At 49.7% G+C, this 26,143-nt stretch overlaps 12 protein-coding genes across 12 annotated transcripts; 9 read left to right on the forward strand and 3 right to left on the reverse strand.

Moving 5' to 3' along the window:
* Positions 1-1,123: 1,123 nt before the first annotated feature.
* On the forward strand, positions 1,124-2,173 carry A1O9_10317 (uncharacterized protein; the record flags this gene model as incomplete). Its single annotated transcript, XM_013400478.1, has 2 exons — positions 1,124-1,385; positions 1,476-2,173. 2 exons carry the CDS (start codon positions 1,124-1,126, stop codon positions 2,171-2,173), a joined length of 960 nt encoding a protein of 319 aa, XP_013255932.1.
* A 2,739-nt stretch (positions 2,174-4,912) lies between these two features.
* On the forward strand, positions 4,913-5,335 carry A1O9_10318 (uncharacterized protein; the record flags this gene model as incomplete). Its single annotated transcript, XM_013400479.1, has 2 exons — positions 4,913-5,179; positions 5,231-5,335. Coding segments are annotated over 2 exons (372 nt in total), but the record flags the coding sequence as incomplete, so codon positions are not given.
* Positions 5,336-6,623: 1,288 nt separating this feature from the next.
* Positions 6,624-8,602, reverse strand: A1O9_10319 (uncharacterized protein; the record flags this gene model as incomplete). The annotated part of the gene is made up of 5 exons (XM_013400480.1): positions 6,624-7,114; positions 7,176-7,749; positions 7,843-8,136; positions 8,243-8,380; positions 8,441-8,602. The coding sequence occupies 5 exons, from the start codon at positions 8,600-8,602 to the stop codon at positions 6,624-6,626; spliced, it is 1,659 nt and encodes a 552-aa protein (XP_013255934.1).
* An 837-nt stretch (positions 8,603-9,439) lies between these two features.
* On the forward strand, positions 9,440-11,394 carry A1O9_10320 (uncharacterized protein; the record flags this gene model as incomplete). Its single annotated transcript, XM_013400481.1, has 2 exons — positions 9,440-10,321; positions 10,348-11,394. Coding segments are annotated over 2 exons (1,929 nt in total), but the record flags the coding sequence as incomplete, so codon positions are not given.
* Positions 11,395-12,237: 843 nt separating this feature from the next.
* On the forward strand, positions 12,238-13,174 carry A1O9_10321 (uncharacterized protein; the record flags this gene model as incomplete). Its single annotated transcript, XM_013400482.1, has 3 exons — positions 12,238-12,707; positions 12,762-12,880; positions 12,936-13,174. 3 exons carry the CDS (start codon positions 12,238-12,240, stop codon positions 13,172-13,174), a joined length of 828 nt encoding a protein of 275 aa, XP_013255936.1.
* Positions 13,175-14,971: 1,797 nt separating this feature from the next.
* A1O9_10322 (uncharacterized protein) lies at positions 14,972-15,478 on the forward strand (the record flags this gene model as incomplete). Its single annotated transcript, XM_013400483.1, has 1 exon — positions 14,972-15,478. A coding segment is annotated over one exon (507 nt), but the record flags the coding sequence as incomplete, so codon positions are not given.
* A 571-nt stretch (positions 15,479-16,049) lies between these two features.
* On the reverse strand, positions 16,050-16,745 carry A1O9_10323 (HAD superfamily (subfamily IIIA) phosphatase; the record flags this gene model as incomplete). Its single annotated transcript, XM_013400484.1, has 1 exon — positions 16,050-16,745. One exon carries the CDS (start codon positions 16,743-16,745, stop codon positions 16,050-16,052), a length of 696 nt encoding a protein of 231 aa, XP_013255938.1.
* Positions 16,746-17,107: 362 nt separating this feature from the next.
* A1O9_10324 (small nuclear ribonucleoprotein D3) lies at positions 17,108-17,612 on the forward strand (the record flags this gene model as incomplete). The annotated part of the gene is made up of 3 exons (XM_013400485.1): positions 17,108-17,164; positions 17,225-17,285; positions 17,380-17,612. The coding sequence occupies 3 exons, from the start codon at positions 17,108-17,110 to the stop codon at positions 17,610-17,612; spliced, it is 351 nt and encodes a 116-aa protein (XP_013255939.1).
* A 509-nt stretch (positions 17,613-18,121) lies between these two features.
* On the forward strand, positions 18,122-19,327 carry A1O9_10325 (uncharacterized protein; the record flags this gene model as incomplete). Its single annotated transcript, XM_013400486.1, has 1 exon — positions 18,122-19,327. The coding sequence occupies one exon, from the start codon at positions 18,122-18,124 to the stop codon at positions 19,325-19,327; it is 1,206 nt and encodes a 401-aa protein (XP_013255940.1).
* Positions 19,328-19,716: 389 nt separating this feature from the next.
* A1O9_10326 (uncharacterized protein) lies at positions 19,717-20,289 on the reverse strand (the record flags this gene model as incomplete). The annotated part of the gene is made up of 1 exon (XM_013400487.1): positions 19,717-20,289. The coding sequence occupies one exon, from the start codon at positions 20,287-20,289 to the stop codon at positions 19,717-19,719; it is 573 nt and encodes a 190-aa protein (XP_013255941.1).
* Positions 20,290-21,305: 1,016 nt separating this feature from the next.
* On the forward strand, positions 21,306-22,436 carry A1O9_10327 (uncharacterized protein; the record flags this gene model as incomplete). The annotated part of the gene is made up of 1 exon (XM_013400488.1): positions 21,306-22,436. A coding segment is annotated over one exon (1,131 nt), but the record flags the coding sequence as incomplete, so codon positions are not given.
* Positions 22,437-23,882: 1,446 nt separating this feature from the next.
* Positions 23,883-25,274, forward strand: A1O9_10328 (uncharacterized protein; the record flags this gene model as incomplete). Its single annotated transcript, XM_013400489.1, has 1 exon — positions 23,883-25,274. A coding segment is annotated over one exon (1,392 nt), but the record flags the coding sequence as incomplete, so codon positions are not given.
* Positions 25,275-26,143: the final 869 nt, after the last annotated feature.

A 26,143-nucleotide genomic window follows, 5' to 3' on the forward strand; every position in this document is an offset into this window, starting at 1 on the left:
TTAGCATCCTTGTGCGGTGCAGACTCTCGATCACTGATGACCGTTCGACTACTTGTGAAGTCGTGAGATGGGAGATCTGCGCTCTAGAGAGACAACAGCCATCCAGTGCAGTTGTGAAGACGAGAATGAGCTTATTGGGCACAGCAGCAATTATGTTTACCGAGCTACTCCAAAGAATCAGATGTGACAGGTGTGTTTGTTAATGCCGTAACGAGCATGGAGTACGCCATAACGTATCTGCCTTCTCCAGGAATATCATGTGGGGCGGGGCAAATGTTATTCCGTTTCGGCGATAAGGCTTGCCCTCTTTGGTTCCATAGGGGACCGCCAATCTTAAAGGGCATTCCAGCCTTGTTTCTTCTCAGAGAAAGATGCGCATTATTTGTACGGAGTTTGTCGGCGATTAAGTCTCAACTATCCGTTTCAATACTGTCGAATGATACCAATTTGTCACAAGATTGAACAACTCCTTGTTTGCGCGCACATTTGCAAGCCGCCAGCCACGTAGCCAGCCAACCATGAGTCCATGACGCTTTCATGAGGCTAAAAGGTCGCTAAGGATTCGCCCTGTTGGGAATAGCGCCCCTCGGGTACACCAGTACCGCTTGTTCGCAGAAAGATTTGTGAAGACATTCTTTCTTGCCCCAGACCGGATACGCCAGCGTACCCGCAATCCCGAGCTGGGCGTCCAACAGGTAACATGGAATGGGCATTTTGGCCCCGCTCCACGATCAGAAGCTTGACGAATGAGGCCCGCCTCAATTTATCCCCAAGAAAACAGCCTGGAGTATTTCACCGAATGAGAGTTTTGCAAACCCAAGCTGATAGAGAAGGCGAATTAGAGAAACCTTACTGTTGAAGTGTGCTAACCGGAGGGAACCTAAAGAAACACAATTCAGGTTAGACCCATCTTCTTCGAAGTTCATCATACCGGCGATATGCTAGGATCTGCGGCTTTAATGCTGCACTTCGCATGCCCGTTGGAATTTGTGACTGTGCTATAAATATAAATGAGTGTCTGTCTCGCTCTATTTTTCGCTCAACTCACGTACTTCCATCATTGATAGGAAACTGGACATCAAGGCCACCTTTCAGGGCAGACTACTTTCCTCCCGCACTCACTATGGGCTTTCTCTACTCCCAACTATTTGTCCGACCAGTGTACCCAACAAGATCGTTCGCTGGTGAGACTGTGATCGTGACAGGCTCGAATATTGGTTTGGGCAAGGAAGCAGCTCGACACTTTGCGCGTTTAGGTGTCTCAAAACTCGTCTTAGCCGTCCGCAACATTGAGGCAGGAGAGGAAGCAAAGAAGGATATTGAGAGTACCACAAATTGTGGCAAGTCGGTGATCGAGGTGTGGTCGCTCGACCTCTCCTCCTACGGTGAGTACTTCTCCTCGGATGCTCCGTCATCGGAATCAAATCTCCAAAGATCTCTGCTCTGAGACTAACATCTGCGTTTCTCCGGTCTAGAATCAGTCAAAGATTTTGCTGAACGTGCATCAAATCTAGACCGCATCGACGTACTTCTTGAGAATGCCGGTATAGCCACAAGATACTGGTCTATGGCCGAAGGCCACGAGCGCACGATCACCGTCAATGTGATCAGCACCTTTCTACTCGCGCTGCTCCTCCTCCCTAAGCTCAAGTTAACAGCCAAGAGATTCAACACCGAACCGCGGCTCGTGATAGTCTCCAGCGAAGTCCACGGGTGGACCAAATTCCCGGAGTGGAAAGAACCCAATATCTTTGATGCGCTTGACAACAAGGAAAAGACAAACCACGAAGAGCGGTACCAAACGAGTAAACTACTGGAAGTCCTCACAATTCGACAAATTGCGCCCAAGCTTGATGGCTCTGGTGTCATTCTCAACTACCTCAACCCGGGACTCTGTCGTTCCGCGCTTGGTCGCGAGGGCAATATCGTGCTGAAAATCATGTATTTCATACGCCTCCCACGGACGACCGAAGTAGGAAGCCGGACACTAGTGGCCAGTGCTGCGGCCGGACGTGGATCCCACGGCAAATACATGAGCGATTGCAAGGCTGATGACAGCGCACTGGCGCCGTTCCCACGAAGCAGCGATGGAAAGAAAGCATCCGAGAAGGTTTGGAGTGAGCTGTCAGCAATTCTCGAAAGCATTCAGCCTGGAGTAACTGCGAATCTTTGATATCTGGAGTTGAGCTAGAAGTAGGTACCGAAGTCAGCCCTCAGAACCGGCTCTCGTCTGGTCCGTAACAGAAGGATGTGTCGCGTCTCAATATAGGTCAGCTCGGCTCCTGGTATGTTTGTATGTGAAAGGGGTTGTGGTTGACGCGCGGAGAGTTGCTCGACTTTTTTGCCTTCTGGAAATATGTCCATTTCCTATATCAACTCTCATACAATGATTTCTTCATAGGCTGGGTGAAGGGAATTTCCTGCTTCGTAAATACCTAAAATATGAATAAACGGGTTGGCAGCGCCTGTCTGGTGGTTTTCGTTCAGCTTTAGATGACTTTCTTCAAGATTGCCTTATACCAAGCCGGAAAAATCCCTCGCTCTCGATCACGGCGTTCCGAGATGCGTCTGCAATCTACAATGCTCAATAACTTTCCACTGAGTAACGTGAGCCATCAGATGATCAATAGTCCCCTCCTATTCTCACCCTGGGCACAGTGCGCCCGCCTTGTCAAAGTTGAGACCTTTTTCCTAGGTGATACATGAAGACAACCTTCGCATGCGTTCTTATTTTGCACACCGCCAAGGACTAGGATCAGATGGACCAGATTGAGAGGGGAAGATCGATGGTGCAGAAGTGAAGAAGGAATTCGTCTTGGAAACAGAACAGCTTCGCTACGCGCAAACGTGCTCGTGTTCGCCGCTGAGAGCGGTTGCCAGAATAATCGAGCCGTCGCCAGACGGCGACGGCCCAGACGGCGACGGGCCGGACCTGTATATACTCTTCACTGAAGTCAGCGATTCACCTTTTGCCGTTGCAACACATATATACATGTGACCTACAAACTCACACAATAATCAAAACGAAACCCAAGAAAAAGCCCAAATCAGCAAAAACCTAATCCTAGAAGCCCCTGCATCACAGGCGGTCCTAGGGAGGGAAAACCCTGGCGGAGGATTTTTGTCGCGAACCCGATCGAGGAGGAATATTTGCCGTCGAGAGAGAGGATGTGAAATTTCCGGCCGTCATCAACACGCCTTCCTATTGCCCCCAAGGACGGGTGCCCGGCGGGTTTGTCCTGAGTTGATCTGGGATGGATTTTGGGAAATTGAATACATATGCCCACGTGAAGAGGTTTATTACTCCTCCGCTCTTGCTCTTGGCGCTTCCGCCTCCTCAAAAGCACTTTTACATGTGTACCTGGGAAGGTAGGTGCCAGTCTAATTAATCCCAGCCGAGGAGATCCTTTTTGAAGCACGCACGCGACGTCAAGAAATCTACGGCGAGGGGATGCTTTTCTCGACTTCCTCAAACCGTACAACTACCACTGGCCGCATTAGCAATGTGAGCCTGTTCCTGAATTTTTGTTTACGATATTCCATGAGGAAGAGGCTCTTTGAGAGCTTCCAAACTTCGGAAGCACTTCTCCCTTCACCCAGTCTCGTGCCGAAATTTTACACCTGGGAATGACTACCCCTTCGAAAGACCAGCACAGGAGTGTGCTGAAGGCGACGGTGAATAAGGACAAATACAAAGAAATCTAAACTGGAGACACGTGGAAAATATCGAGCCCGGATCTCCTGGTGTTTCCGGCTGCGCGGACCCACGGAAAATGGTAACTGTACAGCCGAATGTGGTCGTGGCAATCTTGGCAAGGACCGAGGCAAAGGCTCTGGATTGCTGGATCCCGACTCTTCATCCATTTACATGTGCATCTTAGGCAAGACCTCTCGACTCTGGCAGGCCACAACCCAGTCAACGACCTGGGTAATTTTTTTCAGCCAATGGAGACGGCTGATTGCGGTGGATGCGCTGGTCCTCCCTTGCAAAGGCAGCTTGAGTTCGCGGCATCGAAAATTCTCGCTTTCCAACTTGCAAGTCATCTGTGTTGTCTTGATGCAGCTCGAAGCAGCATAGACTACTATTGGCTCAAATTATTGAGGCTTTCTAGGTCGTCAGGGTAATGGTTATCTGTATATAAATGTGGCTAGCGTCAACTTAGTATTACTCTATATCAGTTTACGCTCATCTTCTCCACAATCTCTCCCATATAGCTGAGGTATCTAAAGTTGCCCGTCTGCACACTATAATTTGCAGTATTCAGCTCTGAGTATGGATGAATCGAGCACTCAACCAGGGAATGAGGATTCCAGTCCTCTTCCTAGGTCCACGATTCTCTTTGTCTGATGGTCAGGCCCCGTTTTCTCATGCACGTACCACCTTACGCTTACAGATCACAAGGACATCAAGTTATTTCTGCAACGATATTACACAGCATTATTCTAAAATTAGTATTAAATGTAGATAGATATTTTCGAAGATCGCGTGCACCCTTCCAGAGGCCAGAGCCGCGTGTGTCTGGTATGCGAGCGGTGGATCCATAGCAGCACGTCCAAACCCTAGAGAACCAAGGCTCTCTACTCTGGGCTCTGGTGCTGGGTCTCCGAAGCTTTTCGCAGATGCAAAATCCCAGTTCGCAAATAAGGCGCAGCCGGATAGGGCATCTTGGATTCTGCAGCTCACATCTGCGGACGCTGCAATCGCAGAAAATTTAAGAAAGCTTGGTTTCCCGATGTTGAACGAGTGCTTATTGCGCCCAACACTTGTCCATAGCCAGACTCTGAAAGAAGAGGAGGGTACCACTGGAAATATAAAACTTACTATGCAGGTTTATGCTCCAAGTTGCCCACCTATGGAGACGGCGGAATGAAGAGTGTACAGGGACAAGTTGGCATAAATACCCAGTCTAGTTGGTTTTCTCTGATCGAAACGCTCGGATGGTTCCATTCGTTAGACCCGGACTCTCTTGGGCTTCAAGATTATGGAAAAAATGTAGACTTTTACAGTGCAACACGTTTTTCGCCCATTGAAGCACAGGCAGTCATCAAACACAAAGACGACGGGTGGAATTCTCGGGCACGCACATGCAGGCTTCGACGAGGTGATAGACTACGTTCGAAAGCACTTATCGGGAAATCGGCCGCAATTGTGCACGGTGACTTTAAATTTGGCAACGTGGTAAATTAGACCTCTGAAGGCAAACAGTCTAGTTTAGTCAAGGCTCAATAGATTCTCCATCCAACTGAGCCACGTGTCATTGGTAACCTAGACTGGGAACTCTCCAAGATTAGCTATTTTTCTGTGGACCTTGCTTTTACGCTCAGCCCATTCTTGAACGAACCCTACAAGATCGGCCGTCCATACTCCCTCTACCACTATCCCCCATGCACAGATGAAAATCGAAAGGCCGCCAGCGTGCCAACCATCGACGAATTGTTAGATTGATACAGTAAGATAGTTGGCTTTGATCTTCGGACTGAAGGCAGTGGCAAAAACCAGGAAATCGCCAAAATCTTCCAGCACGTGGGTGGAGCAACGTTTAGCCACGTCATCAAGGCTGCGAACGTTCCGCGGGCAGGCCAGTAGACAATCAAGCCACAAGTATTTTTATCACGCGCACATAGGCCTAGAAACGGCCTTAGCTACGGTGCGAGCGTTGAAGAATGGGGAAGGTGTATAGACAAAGTTGTGAACTTCTATAGACTATGATATTCAGCATGCAATCCACGATCGAAGAGCGGCCTAGTCACATGTTCGAGAACATCGGACTGGAGACCATAGGATTCGCCTCTGCGAGCATGCTTAAATGGCAATAGACAAGGACTTATGAACACTTTATATAGAATAGACCGTGAAAAGACCGCGCATTGCCGACCCCAATTATCGTTCCTTCCATAGACAACGGTTTTGACTACCAAACCACCGCGCTCAGGCGATTTCATCATAAAATAGACTGTCAGGAGTGGCTACTGACCCTCAACTAGGAGGGTTTTCGAGGGGCATAAGTACCCGCAACTATGCGCAGGCATAGCAGTGGAACAGAGCGTACTATTAGAGTCATTTGATCCTATACGCTGCGCAATATGACACCTTTCTACGACCCAGTGTGCCAAGGCTCCGTTTTGAAGCTCTAGAGCTCCATTTCTCGAGTTTCGAATGAGAAGTTCCGTGTCCAGGGACGATGTCACTGTTTCAAACTGCCATGGAGCGCACCCCCATGGTTAGAGATGACCGATCCATTGATCATACCTTTGCTTTCGGGGAAAGGGCGATCATCGCGAATGAATAAGAAGGGAAAGTATATCGGCGTCCCGAAGTGAAGATTTATGACGATCAAGCTCATGGTTTCGCCCTCTGGAGCGATTGGAGTAGCGAGAAGAATAAGAAAGCTATGGATGCTGCGGAGTAGCAGGGGAGTGAATGGTTCAAGGAGCATTTATCTTAGTTGGCGTCTGGGTGTTGGCTAGGTAAGCCACGCCAGATATCATACCACTTGCGAGTGGTAGTATTGATTCAGCTATATGAATCTTGTCCTCACTTCATCATACTGTTGACCACCTCATGCGGAGCTCAAGGGGCCTCATTGATACTGTGATTTATGCTAACTCATGTAGGAGCTTGCCTAGTGTGCTTCAATTGGATTCGAAAAGATGAATCCGGGATAGCCAGACTCGATTTCCTGGTCACAATGTTCGATATAGGCCGGGACACCACCAAAATACCAATAACAACGGAGAGGCTTGCCCTCCACGTTGCCGCCGACGTGCCACGCTCCGGTGGCTCTCGCACCTTGCCCTAACAGCGTGCCCCAGAATTGTTTGTCCACTTCCTCCTTCCATTTCTCGGTAAGCTCAGTCTTCGTGTCAATGCGCTTGTGGCCGCTCTCGCGCATGTGAGACATTGTTTTGCCGATCCAGTCGACGGTGTTGTCGATGACAACGGGGAGATTGGCCCACACAGACTGAGGCCCCAATACCATGAAGAGGTTGGGAAATCCAGCAGTGGTAATGCCGTAGGCGGTGGCGAGGTTGGACTCTAGATGAGCCTTCAAGGGTTTACCCTTGTTCCCACGTATGTCGATTGAGTCCAGCGTGCCGGTTACTGCGTCAAAGCCTGATTTATTCTTGAGTATGATAACAATCTCAAGATGGAGCGAATGGGAAAGAATTCATACCTATTGCGAAAATGATGATGTCCAACTCAAACTCTCTTGCAAGAGTTCGCAGGCCAGTCGGGGTGATTTCCTCGACCGGGTCCTTCTTGATATCCACGAGCTCGACGTTGGGCCGGTTGAATGCCTCATAGTAGAAATGTCCTAGAGGTGGCCGCTTCGACATGAGCGGATAGTATGGGCACAACGTCTCGGCCGTAACAGGGTCATGGACAAGAGCTCGAATCTTTTTCCGTAGAAATTCGCTGGCTGCTTCATTACAGTCCACATTGGTCAGCATGTCGTTGACAGTCTCGAAGATATATCTAAATCCTCCTTGCTCCCATCCATAATCGAAAGCTTGATTGAGGGCTTCTTTGTCCTTCACATTCAGGAAGGTTCTGGTCGTTGATCCCATGTCTCCACCAAATGGCTGCGCCCTAACACGTTTAGCTATCCCATTGAAATCTTGCTTGAGCTCGCGTTCTTGGCCTTCGGAGAAAACGAAGTTTCTCCCAGGAAGCACATAATTGGGCGTTCGTTGGAAGACGGTGAGCTTTTTGGCGGCATGGGCGATCAATGGAACCAGTTGCACGCCCTAGCAACATTCATTAGCTTTTCCCAGCAGTGATAGAATGTTGAGATTGAAGGTGCTGGCAGTATCATTTTTCCAAGTGAGACATCGACTTACAGTCGCTCCGGTGCCGAAGATGCCAACTCTTTTACCAGTAAAGTCCACCTTCTTGTCTGGCCAAAGTGCTGTTTGATAGTACTCCCCTTTGAAGCTATCGAGGCCTCGGAAGGGCGGCTTCAGCGGGGTCGACAGAGGACCAGCTGCAGTAATAAGAAAGTCGCATGTATGTTTTTCGCCTTTGGATGTGGTTACATGCCAAATATTCTTCGAGTCGTCATAATGCGCCGAGCCAATGCGAGTATTGAGCACAAAGTTGTCACGGAGTTTTAGATAGTCTACCACTTCATTGAGCTGTGGACTCAAGTTAGTTTTATGCATGGACTGACGCAACCCGAAGAGGACCATGCTGCAAGGTTCTTGCATCGTCATTCCAGCGGAAGGAAGAAGTAGGACTCACATAACGCTCAAGTTCTGGCTGAGTGGGAAAGCGCTCTTTCCATTTGTAGTCCATACCAATTTCCTCCAGAAATGTGAGTATGTACACCCAGCTTTCACTATCCGCTCTTGCTCCAGGATAACGGTTCCAGTACCAAGTCTAAATACGCACGATCTCTTATCAGCACAGCCTAGAACTTAGACACAACTGTTTACTCACTCCGCCAATGCCTGAGCCAGCCTCGAAGCATTTACCATCGATGCCTCTTTTTTTGAGGTCATGCAACATTCTTATACCACTCATGCCAGCACCAATGACGATGGCATCGTAGTGAGAGTTCGACACGCCATTAACGTGCTGGTGGCAGTTAGAGAAAGCCATTCTGCCTGCAAAATTCTGTCTGAGGACGAGGTGGGCGATTTGGTTCTGAAAAGTACCCACTTTGGTTTTCCTTCTTGTCCGATGTAATTAAATAACAAATATCTCGATTTGTGGTAGCCGCGGTTATGACTTCGTCGACGGTCAAAGTATGATATGTGAGTTTCGCTGTTCTCCATTAATTTCTAATGGATGCCAAACTCCAGATATGATACTCCACAATACGTGACATCTTAGACCATGTTGCTGTGGGGTTCTTTTGATCGTGGTCTCGTTGTGGAGTACTCCATGGTCCCTGGTGTACACATCGTCGACAGTCCCATTCGAATTCATTCTTCAGCCCCAGGATTCCATCAGGTCATCCTGATACAGAGCCAATCATTTGATTTGACAGGACGTTCCTTGAGTAGCTCACAGAATGTCTTTGCCGTGTCACAATAAATTCCCGCGGGTAATCGTCATGAAAGAGCCCATTACGCGGTTGATATCCATGGCAAATAAGCCGAAAGAGTGCTAGTGCACACGCTTTGACGCCACCGTCAGAACTAACAGTTCTGACCACGCATACTCCGTGCCAGGACCATGCCTATCAAAGACTGATGACATCGTACTGGCCATTTCGTTTGCTTGGCCACAATCCACCTTGTGGGGTGTGCCGATGTGGAGAAATTGTAGACATGTCCTCCCCATGGGGACTGTTGACCATGCCTCTGATGAAGTCCGTTCTTCAACGTTCACTTCGCACCACTCCTTCCAGAGGAGCCCTGTTCTGATGCACCGCTCCTTAAGATTTTCGCACTAGCATGGATGGATAACGACACTTGTAGCTTGCTCAGGGGAGGAGGAAATGATACTGCTCGATCAAAACAGACGAGAGCATCACAAGCGTGCTGTGCTTGCCGGAAACGCAAAATCAAATGCGATCTGATCTTGTTCGGTGCTCCATGCCACAACTGCAGAATTGATGGTGTTAGTTGTGAGACAACGGAATGTCGACGAAGCAGAAGATACCGACTACGGAAAGGCCGCCGCGATGCGGGTGTCCCTGACCTTGAACTGGCTGACTTTCGCCAAGATCCAAGTACTCCCACGTTGAGAACACAAAATGGTGCTTTGCTTTCCTGTTTTCCTGTTCGAGCGCATACAAACCTGAGTCAGCCGACTTCTGGAAATGTCGTCGGTGACACAGCGACCGGGGTACCGTGTCGACCGCTATCGTCAGACTCAGTTTCACCTACGGCTGCTGCATCTACTCAGGCCTTGCTTGATGAGACTCCTAGCCACGCGGAAGGTATCAATTATGGACGACAGGGCGGCATTCTCCATGAGATAGCACAACCAAGCCCGTCCACCTTCGCGGAAGTAGCAAATCTTCCTTTATATATCCTTCCTCCACGACGGAAGGTTAATGACGACGACTTGCAGTTTCTGGCGCATAGAGGTGCTCTGTCTATTCCCGAAGATGAGCTTCGTGATCAGCTTCTCCGTGCCTTCATCCTGTATAGCCACCCTTTCCTGCCGGTCATCTGTCTGGATGATTTACTCCAAGCTTTGGAAGGCGATGGTCAATGTCAAATCAGCCTCATGTTGTTCCATGCTGTTATGTTCGCGGGATCCGCATTCGTGGATGAGTTTTATGTGCATCGAGCTGGGTTTGACGATCGTCGAAGTGCAAGGGCATTCTTCTATCAAAAAATCAAGGAAAGTTATCGCCCTAGCATCGTTGGAGCCGTGCTGACCGTTTGCAGCTTCTTTACGATTTCGATTGGGAGGTTGATCGAATCACCCTTATTCAGACTATGTTACTTCATACGTACTGGTACGTTGCGGAAAGCGACCAAAAAGACCCATGGCACTGGGCAGGCGTGTGCATTTCTTTAGGCATAACTCTGGGCTTGAGTGAGAGGATCACATACCTGAACGAAGATTTCAAGACCAGGAAGCTTTGGCGGCGGCTGTTTTGGTGCTGCTATCTTCGAGACCGGATTTTGTCAACTTCTGCGCGAAGACCTCAGCGTTATAGGGATATAGATATCCACATTCCCATGCTGATACTGGATGATTTCGATCTTCACGCACCGACCACTGCCATTCCTGCGGTAAAGGACGCCCTCTCCGCGATGACCTACGACTGCAAAGTCGCTTTAGCGCAAATTTGTATCGCCCAAATCCAACTTGCCTCAATCAACGGTAGGGTTGTGGAGAGTCTTTATGTCCTCCAGGTATTCGGCGGCTCGACTAGTGGTCCGAAGACACTGTACAGCCCGAAAATTGCAGGTTTCGATTCAAAAGGAGTCGACAGCCTTGAGAGTGAGCTTGAAAGGTGGCGAACTCAACTGCATCAACTATACCAAATGCCGCAATCAGGAAAACCAGATACACCAACTACAGCGCTTATCTATCTCCATCAATCTTATCTCAAGATGCTACACCTATTGGTTACCGAAGCGCTCCATAGACCGCTGAGCCTATCTCGAGGTGAAGCAACAATCTCGAGAACCCTTCTCCAGCAAAAGTCCCGACCTATTGTAAGGAAATGCGCGATCGGTACTGCTGAACTTGTTCAAGGTTTACGGGAAAGGGATCTTTTCCGTTTCCTACCTCCGGTAGCCAACACTTGCCTTGGAGCGGCGGTTGCTTACTTTCTGGTCGAGATGAAAACCGCGGACAAGTCATGCACAAATCCTGCAGCACCCTCAGAACAGCATCTACAGCAGTGTATTAGAGGACTCTGGAGTCTAAGGGAGGTTTGGCAGATAGCGGACTCTACATGTCGTATCGTTGGACACATGATACGTGCGCCTGAGGTGGAAACAGCAAGGGTCATTGGGCTTCAGGCTTCGCCGATACCACCAGATTTCGCCTTAGCCACGTCAACTGAGACGCAGGGTATCTCGTCTGGCGCAACCACGCCTATTGACATGTATAGCGGTGAATCTGATGCAATGGGGAATGAGATTTTCTTGGTAAATACCACAAACACCTTCGAGCTTGACCCGACGCTCCTCGACTGTGAAAGCAGCACTTTTGACCATACAGATCATCAAGAGCACTGGTCCTTGTCGAGCCAAATACCCTGGACATTGACTGAGTTCGGGCTCTTTGAGAACCAGTTCCATGAAGAAAGAGAAACAAGCGGGCTTTTTGATAGTGGATACTCTGTGCAACACAGATAATCGATTGTACCAAAGATAAACTGTAAAATTGGTCTTCGTCTACTTTTGGGATCTCAACCTAGTAGCAGAATGCCGAGTGAAAAAGGCGGCTCTCATCTGCATGAGTAATTAATGCACATGACCACATGCCATGGCAACCATGGCAATCTGGTCGCTTTCGATATATTCGTCCGGTCCATCTCTTGAAACTTTGTTCAGTGGTGGTTAAACTCTGATAACTTGCTCCTTCGAGCCCATAGCCGCGGCAACGCCACCCACAGACTTGTAAGAGACTAGAGTATTCTCGCCACCACTGACTGATCTCTGTGAGCTTCCCCGTGGGGAGTGAGGGCCGCTGTGACTAGACCTGTGACACATAGCCTCATACAATATATATCGCTATTCTGCCCCCATCATCAAAGTTTCCCGGCCCAACCTCAGTCTATTTTTGACAAGTTCTTGGGGCGTTAGATTAGACACAAGATGGCTCCTACCAGTCTCTACAACGCCTGGATCTACACTGTCATATCGTTCGCGGGCTTCTCTTACGGCTTCGGATTCTCAGTCTTTGTCACAGCTCAAGGCCAGCCGGGCTTCTATCAATACTTCGGCTTGGATCCAACAAGCACATATACCGCTCGCATTCTTGATGCAGTCAACGCTTTGTTTACTGCTGGTGCAGCATTTGGCTCTCTGGCACAGTCCCCACTCGCCGATAAATATGGCCGAAAGATTGCACTTGCAGTTGCGGGAATGACCTCCCTCATCGGAACTGCATTGGCGGCGGCATCGGTTCGTGTGGCTATGCTGATAGTGGTGCGTCTGTTTCAAGGCTTTGGATTGGGGATGATTTTGGCCCTGGTTCCGCTCTATCTCAACGAGGTAGCTCCTCCCCAACACCGAGGCCTTATATCTGGCTTGACCGTCGTTAGCTTTGGAACTGGTTACTTCGTGTAGGGCAATCCGGAACCTTACAGAAGACTGAACTAATTAATTCCCCTGTGCAGATGCTCCTGGATTGCAGTTGGTACCTATTACGCTAATGCAACCGTACAATGGCGTGTGCCTCTTGCGCTTGCCTGCATCCCGCCACTTCTTCTGCTCGTCAGTCTGCCTACCATTCCAGGTGAGTGACTTAATTCCATATATATGTAACAATCTTTCCTAACTTATCGCTTCAGAAACTCCTCGCTATCTAATCTGGAGCGGTAAGAAAGAACAAGCTTATGATGTTTTGCGCCGTCTGCACCTTAAACCTGGTGATACAGAAGACCGCATGGCTCACGCTGAGTACACGCAAATTGTGCTTCAAGTGGAGCACGATGAAGAAATGAAAGTTGGCTGGGTCCAGATTTTCAGAAAAGGATCTCTTCGACGTAGGGCTGTCCTTGGGATGTTCTTGCTGTACGTCTTGAAATAAATTCGTGCTCAAATCTAGAAACTGACGTACTGCTCAGATTTGCAACCCCATCAACAGGGGTTGGTGTCTCCCACTCTTGACTCGTGTCCTTGTTGCTGACTGGAGCATAGATTATCGGTATCTCGAATTACCTTCCACCGATATTTGCAGGTCTCGGTCTCGGTGGTGTCTTGCCACTAGTCATGTATGGTAAGTCATGCTTGCGCGAATGTTGTGTGCTGAAATCTCACACTGCCAATAGGAATCTGGACCACGCTCGGAACCAGCATGGCTATTGTGAGCATCTTTATTGTCGACAGAGTTGGAAGACGAACTTTGCTGCGTATGTTTGTCGTATTCGAAGTTATTCCCGCCGACCTTCAGTCACTAACGGCTACATTTCAAAAATATAGTATACGGTTACCCTATGTTGGCAGTGCTTGTAATGGTCCAAGCCGTCTTACAAAGTCAGTATATTGGCACTGACAACCAGGGCGGTCTCGCAGCATGTCTGCTATTCCTTTTCCTGTATATCCTCACCTTTCAACTAGTTGATGCTCCGGCGTTCATCTGGGCATCGGAAATATGGCCGACGGCATATCGTGCCAAGGGTATCAGCCTTTGTTTCTTCTCCTTCTTTGTCGGATCTCTGACCTACACTACTCCAAGTGCTTTGGCATTCAAGACCATGTAAGTGCCCCCCTTCACGATCTATCATGGCATTGGCTCACGAATGTTAAAGCGCTTGGCGAATGTATATTCTATACATGTGCCTCTGCCTGATTTGCGGAGTTATCATCTATTTCTTCATCAAGGAGACTAGAAACCTTCCGATGGAAGAGCTAGCTACACTGTTCGGAGATGAAGTTGTGATCCATCTCACGAAGGATGGGACAGGCATCGTCGAAGACAATAGTCTCAACAAGATGGCTGCAATGGTTAGACAAGAGCATATTGAATCTCTCCAGTTGGCGATGCCGAAATCCGACAACGACACCATCGACGCGGGAAATGAGTGTCAGCCGAGAATTTAGAGGCAGTCGAATGTTGAAGAATTTGTAAGGTATCACCGTCCATAGCCAAATTCTTGAGCTGCTAGCATTATCTTGGTTCTTCAGTAGCACAAGACTTTGATTGCGGTCCAAATTAAGTGAACGCGTAGTCATAAGGCAGGCACAGAGGCCGTTCTTGCCGCAGTTAAGCAACGCAGCGCTTAGCCTTCGGTAGCACCCACTGGCACGTGACACACTTGAAACAACCCTACTGCACTGACCCTCGTTGTGTACAGCGAGCCTCGTGCAAGTGACGGTGCAAAGCAAAGGAGAGTCAGAACAAGGTTCACATAAATAATCTGCTTCGGCTTCCACGCATTGCTTGGCACCATAACAAGCTCGATTGCCCCAAACATGGAGATGGGCAAGCGGCACCCCGCTGGCCGTATCCGCCATCCAAGGTGAGCTAGCCTTGGAGCTTGATCTTCGGTCCTCGCAAACTGGACGCCTGAATATGCGCTACAGGGCATGTGGCTGAGAACAATCCCTGTTCGAACCGATCTGTGCGCGCCGTGTTTCACACCTGGCCGCCTCTTCGAATCGAAATCTCAGGGTACGTTCCATCTTTGTAGAATATCGCAAATCTGACCTCTGGCCGTGCTGGCAATATAGTAGTAATCATACACCACTGGAACCCCTCAGGAGAAGCCATTTCGAAGCAGAGCTCTTCTCAGAGCAGCTCATATGCCGTTGTAGGTACATTACTTATTCCCTGCAAATTTCCCCCCTCATCAGGCACTCGCGCCAAACCACAACAATCACAACAATGCCAAAGGTCCAGTTCTTCGAGCATGTTGGTTCATATGCGGCGATTTCGAAGAAGGCACCACAAGGCTTTCAATGCTTGAAGCAACTACTCAGCTTCTACGACAGCGACAACCCCAATCGCACAGCATTGGACGCTCTACTGGCTCCCGGCTTTCACGATACAGAGAACGGAAGTGACAGAACGATCAGTCGAGCTGAAGCTATTGAGGACATACTTACGACGAGAGACAAGTACCGCAAGCATCAATTTGATCTCAAGCATGCCTACTGCCTTGAACATACAGGCTCCCATCACACAGTTTTCTTCGAGAGTGTCCGATTCTTGTCGGTGGTTGGAAGCAATGACTGGATCAAAGTCCCGGTTTCAGGAAGGCTTGAAGTCAAGGTCACGGAGAATAAATTCACTCTGAAGGATGCTGTGGCTATTATTACCGCTCGGGCTATGACTTCCGACACATCCCAATTAGTGGCAAGAGACCTACAGAAAGCCGTTGGCTCACCTGTCATATCAGCCGAATTGCCCGATCTGACCGCGAACCGATCGACTACAAAGCTGGGAGGATCCAGTGCACCTAATGTTCCAGAATTACCGGCAGCCATCGCGGTACCGAGGGAGGAGAAGCCTCTCCCTGGACTTCGGCCTTCAGGTTCCACTATTATCGGAGTGACAAGCACACCCACTGTGACATCTGGAAGTTCGGCTGAACTCGATGGCAGTATGAAGGCTTCTTGGAATTGAAGAATGGGTTCAAGCGCCAAGGCCCGGGCGTTCCTCGATCCAACAATCTTGCGCGTTATCATCGAGCTCCACAATTGACCGATGTAATATCGACCCCGATCAGCAAGGCAACGAGGTGTGGTCGGATGACGCAGGAACAAGTATCGCATTGGAGGGAGTGTGGCCTGTTTGGCCATGAATGAATGGCTTGGGACGTCAATTTGGAGGAGAGGATTCTTGATAACACTTTGCGAAGTGTCCCGGTCCATGTCGGTGTTGTTGATACCCTGGTCAGCAGCGTATTATGTATAGTCATGTAGCAAAACCATGTGCGGCTTCCCAGTTAACACTGTATCTTTCACCGGGACGATGCAACCTTTGGCAGAGGGGCCGTCTTGCCCAGACCAGCTCTCATGACCCATTCGAATCTGCTCTCCATCTTACTGAAAAAGCCTCTGTAATCGCGACCAAGGGATTCCGGGTTGCGCCAGCCATCTCTACACCAAATGCTCCAGCTCCCCATCTCACGAGCCACAAGAACATCGGTAGCCAGCCTATCACCAACGACGGCAATCTCTCTTGGATCCTCAGTCACACCATGTTCTTTGAAATATGCTAGTACATCGGGTCCGCACAGGGGCTTCTTGCGACCGGGCGCCTGCCTTAGCACGGGAAGGCCAAGCTCAAGCTCCAATTGTTTTGCTTCAGCCTCATGAATGGACGCTGGCGTGCTGCCTGCAGTATTCGATACGATAAGAATGCTCTTTGGATTGTGGGAGAACTCGGGGCTTTCTTTTATTTTCTGGAGTTTCTGGATATATGAATAATGTAGCTTGGCAGTCTCAGGTGGGCAGAGGGTATTATCTTTGTCCAGAACCAAGGCCCGAATAATCGGCTTCTGGCCGCTTTTGTCTACTGAAGGAAGGGCAGAGCCGACGGGGAGCGGTAACGAGAGAAGCGTTGGAATGGTCGCATGGGGGAGGAGGCAAGATGGGTCGTGAAGGGCGTATGCCAGTGTCAGTCGTAATGCCGGCACATTGGAGAGGAGAGGCATGTCAAATGCCAGGGTCGATAGGATGAAGATGTCTTCGGATTGACAATGCGTCTTGACTCTTGAGCGGCTGTGAATCCTTTAAGAGAATGTTGCCCTTTTGTCGTCTACCGCGGCGTCGTGGAATAAACGCGGAGATAAGCACGGAGATAATCATGCGCCCTCCCGCCCCAGCAGCACCCGCACCCGCGATTTCACTTTGGCCTTCTGCCTCACCACCACGCACCCACCACATCCACAACCGACAACTACCCACTACAATACAAGCTCCAATCTGATCGCTTCGGGTCACAAATCGCAGACAGCAACCTCAAGACTGCCTTCCATCTAGACCTGTTGCCCGATCATCCTCGTTGCCGCCCATCATGGGTAAACTCACATCCACAATCGGTATTCCCATAAAACTGCTCAATGAGGCTCAGGTCAGTGGCTAGAAGGATGAAAGAGTGTCGCAACACCATAAACTGACCGTTAGCTGTTAGGGTCATGTCGTCACACTAGAGCTCACGTCTGGGCAGGTATACCGTGGCAAACTACTTGAAGGTGGGAGCGCACAAAATCTGCTATTGCGCTACTAATTTCTGCGCCAACCCCAGCGTACTCTGAGAAACATCGCTAACTCATACTCCGACTGTAGCCGAAGATAACATGAACGTTCAACTAAAGGACATCACAGCAACAGCCAGAGACGGCCGTGTGTCACATCTGGACCAGGTCTACATCCGAGGCAGCCATGTACGATTTATCATTGTGCCAGACATGCTACGCAATGCCCCAATGTTCCGATCAAGAGGCATAAGAGGCCGTGGTGTCGGATTGGCAAGAGGAAGAGCAACTGTGAACAGAGCAAGGGCCGGCCGCAGGACTTGAGAAATACAACATTGTGTGTTGGCGCATAAAGCAAATTCTGATGACTATGACAAAGGAAAGGAAAGTCAATCCTACCGATCCCCAGACACAGCTCGGCTCAAAGGAGAGGTCGATCCGGCAGCGAGACGCTGCCAGAGTTGCCTGGCAGTGGGACGATCGCCCAATTCCAGCACATGGAGGGGCCCGTTGAATATGCAATCCGCTCAGCAACGTCGCGGGCATGCTACTAGGCTTGCTACAACTCGAATCACGTGCGAAAATCCCTAGTTATAGTACTTGCACTTGTTATGACAAGTTGTAGACTTGCGAACCGAAATTTGAAGCCTTGCCAAGGCTCAATATCAAATACCTGACTAAGTCGTTTACCTCCTCGAGTGTTTTTGTAATTACCATTGAAAATAATGTAGCCACCGCATTTTGCGTCAAGATATACTGAAAACAAAAATCACCTCGGCCATTCCGTTTCCGAAGGAGCCGTTCGGAACGGCGCTCGTAAGAAGGAGTCAGCTATGACTTCAGACTGCACGGAATTCAAACCATCATCGCTACGACTACTCATCCTCGCTCCTCCAACAGATCCAACATCAAAACCACCATTCCCCGCGCTGCTCCAAGTGTTGGGTGGTTCTCTCCCTTCCGAAGATGTGACCTCGTTTGCTGGCTACACATCACATCCCCCACTCCAGCTCCAGACGAAATATTACCAAACATCTGTGAGCATCTGGTGCGATGAGCTTCCCTTGTCAGGACCAAAACCTAGCCACGAAACCCTTCGTGAAATAAGTTCTGGTGGACCGCTCGAGGATAACGTGACTGGTGCAATTGTTGGCGACGCCACATTGGGGGATGCGCCCGAGACTGGCACAGACACTTCGACGCTTGAAGAATGGAAAGAGCAGATGCTCTCACTCGCTGCAGCGGAGGTGAGGAGAGTCATCGGCGGACTTGTTGTTATTCTACCGGTTTCTACAACTTCGTCTCCTGGCATTCCGGCTCATTTCACGGCTCTCATCGAGGCTGTCCATGCTCTACGCGAGGCAATTGAGGATGACAGTTATGGCCGAGACATTGCTTCCGTGCTGGTCCTCCAGGGAAGTTCACCTCCAGTGAAGCAGGATAATTTGGATGCCCTCATGGAGAAACTGGAAGAAGTATGTCTATCCGAAAAAGGGATACTAGGCTGGGACTTTGTGGCTTGGGATGGTCAAGTGGTAGAGGACGCAGGGAGAAACGGGAAGGAGGAGAGGAACGAGTATGGCGAGCAGACGGGAATAAAGCGCGTTCTTGAAGTCATCAAAGGCATTGACTGGTCAGCATCTCCGGATATCATCGGTGATGAGGATGACGCCGGAGAGATAGACCTTGGGTCTGGCGATGACGACGACGCTACATTCCCGAGCACGCGGTCTACCAATATACGCGGCTCTGATCGCTTCTCCGGTCTCGACCGTGAGTTGCAGCGAGAAATGATGGAATTGAAATTCTCTATGCTTAGTAACGACGATAATGACGATGACGATGACGATGACGACTCCAACACTCGGCCACCACACCCAAAGACAGAGCCTGAGGACGAGAATTTCCAGGTCAACCAGTTGCCAGCGCTGATGGAACAGGTGGTGGCAATCCGCGAGGCGGGCTCGGAGATGTCACCCACTGAAAGGGAGAGGTTTGCGAAGAGAGAGATCCAGCGGATCATGCGGGAGATGAGATGAATGCCGCACCTTGAAACCCATTGTCTCGTTAAGTGAGAGGGTGACCAGCCTCTTCTGCTCGGAGTTCATATCTCCTTGAACTGTATCAACTCTTCCATCACCCTCGATATCCGCCGAGGTCACACCTTCTTTGACAGCGAATTGCGTGTAATGTGAGCCAAGCATATCTCGGACCGTGTTGAGATGACTCTGTGCCGAATCACGAACTGGATGTCACATCTGTAGTAGAGCGCACGCTTCTTTTCATGCCCGTCCGACATGGACACGCCTAGTTGGAGGTATGCGTCGGAGGTAAGCACCCAGAAACGTCGCGTCGAGGGAAGTATCATTTGCTGCTCCTGAGCTGAGCGTATGCTCTGTCGCTGATAAAAGCCCAATTCCGAGGCCTTTCACCCATCAGGTTCGTCGAACGACAGCTTGATTTTCTTGCCCTTTTTTTTCTTTGCCACAGTTGGCTCATTGCTCTTTGGAACCGCTATTTCGTCGTGTCCTTCTTTCATACCGCTTGCGCTTCTCGAAATATCTCCAGCACCATTTTCCAAGTCCTCATCACCACCTACAATCTTGCCCACCTTTCTTTTCTTCAAGGCAGCCGCACCTCCGATCTCTGTGACTTTCTGCCTCTCGTTGTTGCTCATAGCCATGACCTTGGATCCATCATCTCCAGTCCCTCCTTCGCCTCCCCCCTCACTCGGTCTAGTTTCACCATCGCCGTCCTTTGACACTTCACCCGCGTCGTCGCCTCGCATCCTCCTCTCGAAGGCTTCCTTGCCAACCGTCTCACCTTGCTCGTCTACTATTACAGGGTCATCGTCTTCATCTCCAGCCTTCAGCCTGTCCCTCTTTGGTCGAGGCGCTTGGTAGTTCTGCCTTCCATCTTGACCGACATATTCCCCTTTTAGTCGCCGGAGAAAAGCAGGTTCTTGTTTATTGTACTGCAGATTCTTCGCGTTGAATGCCATCAGATGTGGACTGGCAATTTGCGTAGTACAAAGATGAAATTGAAAGGCCTGACAGTTTAGTTGTGTACCCAGGTAAGTTGGTATCATTCTCATCTGTTGAGAAAGCTAGCTTGGTCTTTGGGAATATAACCTTCGCCGTAGAGCATACACATACGGTCAAGCACAGAAGGCTCGTGTGCAACTGCACTTCACGTGATCAGACTTTGTGTGATCCTAGCTCCTAGCTGCTCTACATGCTATTTTAGGGACATTCCCTTTGCGGGTGGCGTTAATTAACAAGTTGCCGCCATACCACTAGCAAGTACCGAGCACGACGTTTGTTCTCAAAATTATCCACTGCTAAGCAGATCTGTCCCTCCCCGCCGTTCACTATGAATCATCATATGACGAGGGGTATGTGGAGGTCATCTCCGAGCATGCTGGGATAGATAGCTTGGGAAAGGCTCGCGGACCTGGAAGCGCCGATGACCTCCCAGAAATAATGACTACCACCTCCATCCTTCCTCGCGGGGTTACATGCATGAGCTTTGCAGAGCAATGCAGCCCGGTCGCATGAAGGCCGCCTTTAGCATCTACGTAAGTGTGAGCTGCCACTTGGGACATGTATTTTTGCCAGCCAATTGGGCAGAGCGAGGCACTGGGTACCAAAAGTACGTAGGCGCCGAGAAGGACAGTTCTGGTCTCTCTGCTTGTCAGCTCAGCTCCACTCCACCATCGAAAATATCCAAGCGCTCTTCTCACAGCGATGTACTTTGGCTCCTTAACCAGAGTGGGGGTTTGGTATAGCGACTATTGCAATCCTTCGTATATCTGGCGCTTCTATGACTTATCTGATCGTGGGGCGGGGATGGACTTGCTGTCGTGGCACAGCATATAATGAGCCTTGGGGTTCTGCATCAATGATTCCGACATCGTTTCAAGATCGTGAACATTACGAGTTAATTTCTATAGACATAACTTCTAAGAAATTACGTTTCTGTCAATATCTTTGAAACACTTTCCAAGACGCGCCCATCATGCCTCATTCATATAGGAGCAGCACTTCATCTATTCGTTCCCGCAAAATGACAGCCTCTTATATTGATGAAGTTGCTAGCAGGGAAGCTTCTCTAGGCTCGACAGAATATCGGTTTGCGACCCTGGAGCCAAATCACATCGTTGTCGAGGATGAACCTATGGACGACGAACGATGGAGTCGTCTGGCATTTGCTCTAAGCATGCCGTGCAAAGAAATCCGTCGCGCATATCCTGAGGCTCGCAGATTCGCCATCCAGATGAAGAAAAGAAGCTCAGGCATCAACAGTAAACAAGTCTCTGAAATGCTCCATCCGCTCATCCGCTCGATTGTCAAGCAACACAAGCAAATCAAATTCAGGAGTATGGCACAGTTTCACCGTGAAAGCGTCCCAGACGAAGTCCCGGATTTCGAAGTTGAGCCCGGATGGAAAATGCAGCTTCCTACGCCAAAGCCGGCGTTTACCATAGGCTACTCTGAGACGGCCTTCAACTCGCATCAGCTGGAGTTGCAACAAGGCATCATTGCAAACAATCGAAATGAGCCATGTGATCTGCAGAAAGTTTCACAGCCCATCCCGGATGTTTACTGGCCGTTCTTTGTCGTCGAGTCGCAGGATGAGTCAATGCTAGCCGCACGAAATGCATGTGCGGGATCTGCTGCTACGTGCAACAACGGTTTAATGATCTTTGCAGGCGCCGCAGAGGAAGCACGAGACCGATACATTGACATCAAATTTCTGAACAAGCTCAATCAAGCCGTGCAATCTTTCTCTTTGGCGATCAACGGCAAGACTGCATGTCTAAACACGCATAACTCCGAGGGCTGCCTGCCTCATGCCGTTGCCGCTATCAGGACATACCGGCTTGACGACGAAGATGACATGGAAGCTCTGGTGTCTCGCATTCGAAGCATTTTGGTGTGGGCAGAAAATTGCAGGTTGGCCTCAATCGCAGACGTGATTGAGAAGTTTGAACGACGTGTGCGCTTGGCCAAGGCCCCAGCCACAGTTTCGGGCCATTGCTATGATCCCCTGGAGCTTGCTGACTTTGGAATGGTGTCACACAGAAGGACGAGCACAATCATCAAGAGTGTGCTCGTGGAAGGCTTACCTAAATGGATTCGGACCATTGCTTGATTCGGCACAAAACCAGTCTCCCCAGTACAAGAGTCACATAGCACACAAGGGTAGACTTGGACCCAATATAGCATAGCGAGCAGTTTCAAATATAGATAATGTCCATTAAGTTCTCAGTGATAATTGGTTCCCTGGCAAGCCCCACGTCCAACCTGTAATTGCCTTTCATGTTGTCGGCGCTATCAGGGTTGTTGAGGCCATAGGTCGATATGTGAGCGGGTCACTTGGTACCAAGCATAGGAGCAGCCCTTGATGTCTGGTTTCAGCGAGCTCTGCTACCTTGACACATGCTGGAGATAACGCAAGTAAACGCCAGCAGCATTGTGCCTAGCTCGGACTCTTGTGTTACCATGAGCATAAATCTTAGAGGCGGAATTATGTCCACATTAGAGAGAGTTGTGTTTACTGGGCACTACGTACGGAGTACTTCAGCAGGATTGTCCGGTTATGGAAGGCCCTTGCAAGGCCTTCTGGTTCTCTGCACAATAAATGATGTGGGATTGTTGAGGAAGGGTTGGAGTGGGAAGCCAGCCAGTCACAGACGCGTATTTAAGCGCTTTCCAACAAGTGCGTACCTTGATCTACGCCTAATCCAGCTAGCCCACTATCTCCTGGCCCTTATCACGCCGACCCACCACCTATCACGTTCCTTCTGGCAAGTTTCAAATTCATGCCCCTGCGTCGACAGTCACACCTATTTCTCTTCCTTTTGCATCCAAATATGCCTAAGCAGGACTTAGTCTCAAGTACAGGACTCTGTTGAAGCTCGTGGGGATGATTTTCCAGCACGCCATCCATCAGACCATCCGCCAGTCAGAAGTAGCCGCGATCATCAACCCCGTCAACTATGCCCATTTTGCTGACCGCTTGGGAGATGGCGTAACAGTTCATTGGTCGAATGGTTGATATGGCGTCTCTCAGAGTCGTGCAAACGCCAACTTGGTCCTAACAGCTCGCATCGGCGCTTCGCAGCTCCTAGGTATGAGGTAGCCATCTTCTTGCTATTGGGAGAATCCTCCCCGGATGATCATTGCCGGGGTATGTCGGTGCTGGGCTTCATGGCCATGGGTCGGCGCTTCCAAGACCTCTCAGTATCCTGGCCTAGCTCCTGCCACCAAGACCTTCCACCAAGAAAAAACTATTTGTTCTCATAGTCACCCTGAGATTAGACTTTTCCCTCCTGTCTATCTCCTCCGTCCCACTTCCTCAGCTCCTTAGATTTCTCACTTGGCTTTCATTTTCATTACTGTGAACATTGACCTTATGGATCTTCATATTTGCTGACGCTCCTCTCAAGACCCATTCTGAATTTTGTTCAAACCAGAGGTGGTGATTTCTCCTATCTTGTTGTTGCCTCGGCATACTTGTTGAGCTTGCATTGTCATATCAGCATTAATACATATACGCTTCACTGTGCTCGAGATGGCAGCAAATGTCGACTCCACTCAAACTCCCAAGAGCGGCGACCTCCCACCATCATCCTATGATGGGAGCCATCTCCCCTGGAAGGTCTTTCGCGAGGATGTCCTTGGACCACATCGAATCAAGATCAATGACGCATCGCCCATGCAAGGCTTGCTCCCTGAACCCCTTCTCACCTTGATAGAAAGGGAAACAATGAATCCGGAGCGTTTTGATCAACAAAAGAAAGCCTTCCGAGAACAGGTCGAACAGGGCCGAGGTTTCGGTCCATCGCCCTTATTTCCACCGAACATCCTACCTTCGATCGATTCTGAAAACCGTCTGGCCCGGTGCATGGTTCCAACATTCAGTCGAGATGCATTACCTGTACGGGCAAGAAACCACAATAGTCCCCTCTATGAACTGTCCGTCCCTCGATCCGGTCTCGGTTGTGGCTTCTCTGCCTCTGCACTCTCTTTCGAAGAAATCAGCACGATGCCTTCATGGTTGATGACAACGGGAACGGTTGTACATTTCGATACAGGGTACATCTCTCCAGGCGCGCCTCTTTATTGCCCCTTTCTCACGTTCGAGCGTACCATGGGTGACACACAACTCGAATCTGCCAAGAATCAGTGTGCCATCGCAGGATCATGGTGCGTTAGAGCACTGCAGCTACTGTATGCCCAGGCTTGGAAGGGACAAATGATACCCGAAATGCCTATCTCATTTTCCTGCACCATCGACAACACGTTTGCCATATTGAATTTTCACTGGTTTGACAGTGATACATATTCCATGGCACCACTTGATACATTCGACCTAAGCGATGACGAGCAGTTCACCAAGTTTCTTGTATGGATTGAGTCAATCGGAAATTGGGCGACTGCTCATCATCTTCCGTTGATCAAGACCGCATTGGAACGCATCCGGATGAAGGATACGACCCCTCCCGCCACGCCCCGACAGCCCAAACTGTCTGTGGCGACTGGAATTTGCCCCGACGAACAGCTGATTAAGTCCCTCAAGACGACCTTCAATAACATTCCCTGGCGTTTCGAAGATGATGAATTCACGCCGGTCAGCAGCAGTACCGCTAGCTGGGGAAGTCCTATAGTCACGAATGCCACATTTGCCAATTTAGTTTATCCTATGGTTGCACCTGGCCAGCTCAGGAGCACCGCACCACGCTCTGCTGTTTCTAAGCGGCTTCTTCCTCAGATCGGTCAGCCTACACCCCCACCGGCGTACGCGGCGAACCCTGAACTTGTGTGGCAGAAGCGATTCGGTCATGCCATGGACGAGATCCGGGAGTTACAGCAGCAAGTGCTGGCCCTGAAGAACGAAGTCGATGGGTCGAATATGTCTTTTTTGAATGAGTTGTCTGGGGTGAAGTCAACCATGACCTCAGTACTCCGAAAGGAGACTCTGGCTATCCGGAACCGGTCATTTTCTGCAAGCATGTCGGATAATTGGACATCCCAGGCCATTCAGCGGAGTCCTCTAGTCAACGAAGTTCGACCAACGTTCGTGATTGACCGTGCCTCACCCATAAAGGAAAAGCCAACGCCCCTTCTGAAACAGACATCTGCGCCGAACTCACCCGGTATGCTGTCACCTGGTCATCCCTCACCTGGACTCTCCTCTCCGGGTCTCCCATCCCCAGGCATGCATTCAGCTGGATTTCCTTCTCCAGGTATGCCATCTCCAACATTTTCTATGTACAGCGAGAACAATATCGTTATCGTTCCTCCAGCACCTCCAATGTCGTCTCTGTGGAAATTCACGGCGATCATGCTGTCTGGACACATGTTGGCATCGTTCATCCCCTCAACAATCGCACGTCTTTTCCTTTTAGGCCTGGTCACCGATGCCTGCCTCTTGTCTTTCGCTAGTCCTCACTACGCCAGCTCTCTTGCATATCTATCTGCATTGTGGAAAGGAAACTGAGCAATGCTACTTTGTTCCAGGAGAGCCTTACCCGGGGCTAAATTGACGTAATCGTGTATTTCTTTCAAGTTCTCTGGCGGAGGCGTTGGTGGTAATCGTTCTTCCTATGCGGGGTAGATACAGGCATCAGGCTCTGTCTATCAAGGAAAATTTGATCTTTAGGTAGGAAATTGTACAGTAAGATCTTTCTTATGTAATTGAAGGGATAGGTAGCCCTGCCGTGAGACGGCATCCAATATGAGTATTACGAACCAAACTAGTATCATGACAATCTGTTTCTCACGGATGGTAACTTGGATTTTACGTTTCCTAGTAGGATGCGTTGCGATGGATGTACCCTCGCAGACCCT

The sequence above is a fragment of the Exophiala aquamarina genome (genome assembly GCF_000709125.1).
Source record: "Exophiala aquamarina CBS 119918 chromosome Unknown aczIA-supercont1.13, whole genome shotgun sequence".
Taxonomy (NCBI): Eukaryota; Fungi; Ascomycota; class Eurotiomycetes; order Chaetothyriales; family Herpotrichiellaceae; genus Exophiala; species Exophiala aquamarina.